Below are 3,660 nucleotides of genomic sequence, written 5' to 3' on the forward strand. Positions count from 1 at the left end.
TATTTTATATGCATTGGTGTTATGCCTGCATGTATACCTGTGTGAGGGTGTCTGATCCCCTAGATTGGAGTTGCAGACAGTTAAGATCTGCCATGTGGGTGCATGGAATTGAACCCAGGACTTCTGGTAGAGCAGACAGTGCTGTTAATTTCCAAGCCATCTCTCCAGCCCTCAAGATTGTTTCTTTTCTTTTCTTTTGAATTGGGTTTTTTGTTTTTAATTTTAGCATTCTGTACAGATAGAAGTAAACGTAAATGTGAAAAGTTTAAGATTCTATTTGTAATGTAACACCTCTATCTTATTTCAATGTCAATTAAGAAACCAAAACAAAACACACCAACCACTATGAAACCACACCAACGAAGATCGTAAAAGAACAAAAAACAAAACAAAACACTTCATAACAAATTCTATCCAACTCTAAGGAGAGCTGCTTCCTGGTGTCTTCACATCCTTCTCTTCTGGGTGCTTCTATACAGCACATTGTTTCCTCGGATGAACGCATCCCCGTACTTATTCTTCAGCTGTCCATTTACATACTCTTCCGTCTGTTCCAATGCTATATTCATGTAGCCATCCAGGCAGACCAGGACCCCTCGATACTCCACTCCAGAATTTAGTTTCACCACAACTGGCCGTCGGATGATTTGTTTTAAGAAGTCACTAGGGGTTTGCTTCCGTAGACTCATGTTTAACAATCTTGGGAGGCCGGAAACCTGGGTTCTAATCTCCTCTGCTATTTAATCAGCTGTGCAGCTTGTAACTATCACCTCTCATGGCCCCAGGCTCATCTCGCAGCCGGATCCGGAGCCCTCCCAGGCCGGGCCTCCGCGGATGCGCACCGCGAAAACCGAACCCCCACCCCCCACCGCCCAACCCCCCACCCCCCACCCCCGTCAAGACAGGGTTTCTCTGTGTAGCTTTGCACCTTTCCTGGAACTCACTTGGTAGCCCAGGCTGGCCTCGAACTCACAGAGATCCGCCTGGCTCTGCCTCCCAAGTGCTGGGATTAAAGATGTGTGCCACCACCGCCCGGCTAAGATTGTTTCTTAATGTCTATTCTGGATCACTGTATAGTCAACTTGATCATATCATTTGTGAAACCTAAAAATGTCTGCACAAAGGCAGCCAATGTGTTTGTGACTGGTAGATAGCCACACAAAAAAGCAGAGCTTTTTTTTTTTTTTCATATTGCTCTTCCTGTCATGGTTTGTCTTGGAAATAGCCAAATTTGTAGTGAATAGTAATAATCTAGACATAGGGTAAATGTCTGTGAAACACGCACACAATTTGTTATTCTTTTTCTAAGTATCTAATTTTACACACCTATTTCTTTGTCATTACAATTTGAGGTTGTCTTGATGGGCAATGAAGTTGCAGATGCAAGAAAGACCCTGTTAACTGAAAGCCAGTCTGTGGATAACTTTCTTAAACTCTGTCTTTTATTACAAATACTCAGGGATCTAAGTTATATGCTTGTGTATAGCTAACTACCTGGTAATTAAATACATTTTAAAATTAATTTTATATTTAATTATGTGTGTATATGTCATGTGAGTATGGGTTGTCTAGTCTCTCTGAAATTCAGATTTTTCAGTTTAGCTAGTAACTGCATTTGCAAGATGGGCTTATGGTATCTCTGAGGGTTGTTGTAAAACATAAATAAGTTATCTAAGTAAGCACTTAGCATAGTACCATGTTGTGATGTCCAAGTAATTTAATAACAGTGGTGTCCCCACTGCTGTGGACAATACTTATAACACAATGAAAGAATTGGTAAGCGTGTTCACATACAGGGTTATATTAAAAGCCAGACTCTCATGAATCAACAAACAGGACAGAGTTACATTTTAATAAAACTGCAGGAAACCAGGTTTTGTTTCAGTTTAGACATCATTTAGTTTAGACTGATTCTTAATAGTACCCAATAAAGTGGTTGACACTAATTTAAGATCTATGAAGTGTAAAACTATGGAAAAGACATTTAAAGCACCCAAGTAAGGATATGAACACTCATACATATGAACACTAAGACAAGTGGAAAGAAAACTAGGTTCCTTCACCCATCTCAGAGTCCACCAGGTCACGGACGATGGAAGGAGAGCAGGTAGAATTCCTTGTTTGTATACACAGTGTGCTTCGGCCTTCTGTGGCATTCTTCCCGCCTTCTGCTTTTGGTTTTCCTCTGTAAGAAAATGTGTGGAATCCCACACAGGACTGCACATCCAAATTCTACTATCTAGGCAGATACCTTTGGGCATTAGAAACAGAAAATTAATTGAAAATGGCTTAAACATTAGGGAATGAAAGTTGTTTACATTTGGCAATAAGTCCAAACAATAGTTTGAATAAGTGATGAAGGGATTAAGAGAGTCACCAGGTCATGAAGTCTCCAAAATTGCCCTTTAAATTTTCTTCAAAACAAAAAAGATTTATTAGCTTTTGTTTTTAGAGTATGTGTGTGCTATTTTGCCTGACTATATGCCTGTGTTCACAAAAGCTAGAAGATGGAGTTTGCTCCCCTGGAACTCGTTTTGCAAACTGCTGTGAGTTTCCATGTGGTTGTTGGGAATTGAACCCAGGTCTTCTGGTAGAGCAGCGAGTGGTCTTAACTTCTGAGCCATCTCTCTAGCCTTGTCTTTCATACTTTTATCTGCTGCCTTCCATATATGGTTGAACTTCCTTCATATGCGTGAGATGATGCCCCTAAATACCATATTCTACATCAAATTACAGAAGAATATATGAAGAATATTATCTTATGTGTCAATTTAAACATAAAGAAATCTAACCTGGAAGCATTTAGAAGTACACAATTTTCTGTAATTCAGTAATTGTAAAAAAAAAAAAAAACACAAATAAACCCTCTATGATTGGCTTAAGCAATTACTATTTGTGAATAACTGAAGTGAAAAGAAGAGCTAGATTATTTTAGTATTCAAATAGCATATAAAACACTGAGGATTTCTCAAATACTAAGGATAGTACTCAATTGTATTACTATATATACATGATTATACACATGAAAAGCTATAGTATATTAATAATACATTAAGAGTTTTTAAGAATTTATCATTCACATAAAATTATAGTTTCCATAGAGATAATAAATGCCAGAAAGTATATTAGTTGTTAAAGGTGTAAAGGTGGTCTTATTTTAAAATATTCCTTTATTTTATCAATCAGTACATTACTTGGCTTTGCTAAAGTTATACTCACAAATAAAGATTTTCATAAATAAAATCATTTGTCTGGGAAATAAACACTTTTACTTTAATGTCATTCCAAAAGAAACATTGATTTCTTTGCCATTTTTGAATCAGGCTCTTTAGTGGGTGTTTAGGGAAGGGTTTGTTATCTCAGAGTCACAGTCTTTCTATGACAAATATAAAGAATGAACACTTGCTTATTAATTACTAATACTATCCTAAATTGAAAACAAATAGCAGTATATTCAGAAAGTCTTGGGTATTAGGCAATAATTTAGTTTATATATAACTCTTTCCATAAATTCAGGTGTTTTCCATCTGTCTTGTAATACATATGCACAGAAAGATTCCACTTAAAACACAGTTTTCATGAAAAATATCTACAGTGATATTGCCCTTGCTAGCTTTGTTACAGTTTGATGGGAGGTGTTCCCACAGGCTCATGTATTTG

General features: G+C 37.1%; 1 protein-coding gene across 1 annotated transcript; it reads right to left on the reverse strand.

Moving 5' to 3' along the window:
• Positions 1 to 375: 375 nt before the first annotated feature.
• LOC131904656 (U6 snRNA-associated Sm-like protein LSm6) lies at positions 376 to 849 on the reverse strand. Its single transcript, XM_059255717.1, has one exon. It carries the CDS (start codon positions 687 to 689, stop codon positions 447 to 449), a length of 243 nt encoding a protein of 80 aa, XP_059111700.1. The 5' UTR covers positions 690 to 849; the 3' UTR covers positions 376 to 446.
• Positions 850 to 3,660: the final 2,811 nt, after the last annotated feature.

This window comes from Peromyscus eremicus, chromosome 2, assembly GCF_949786415.1.
Source record: "Peromyscus eremicus chromosome 2, PerEre_H2_v1, whole genome shotgun sequence".
Classification (NCBI taxonomy): Eukaryota; Metazoa; Chordata; class Mammalia; order Rodentia; family Cricetidae; genus Peromyscus; species Peromyscus eremicus.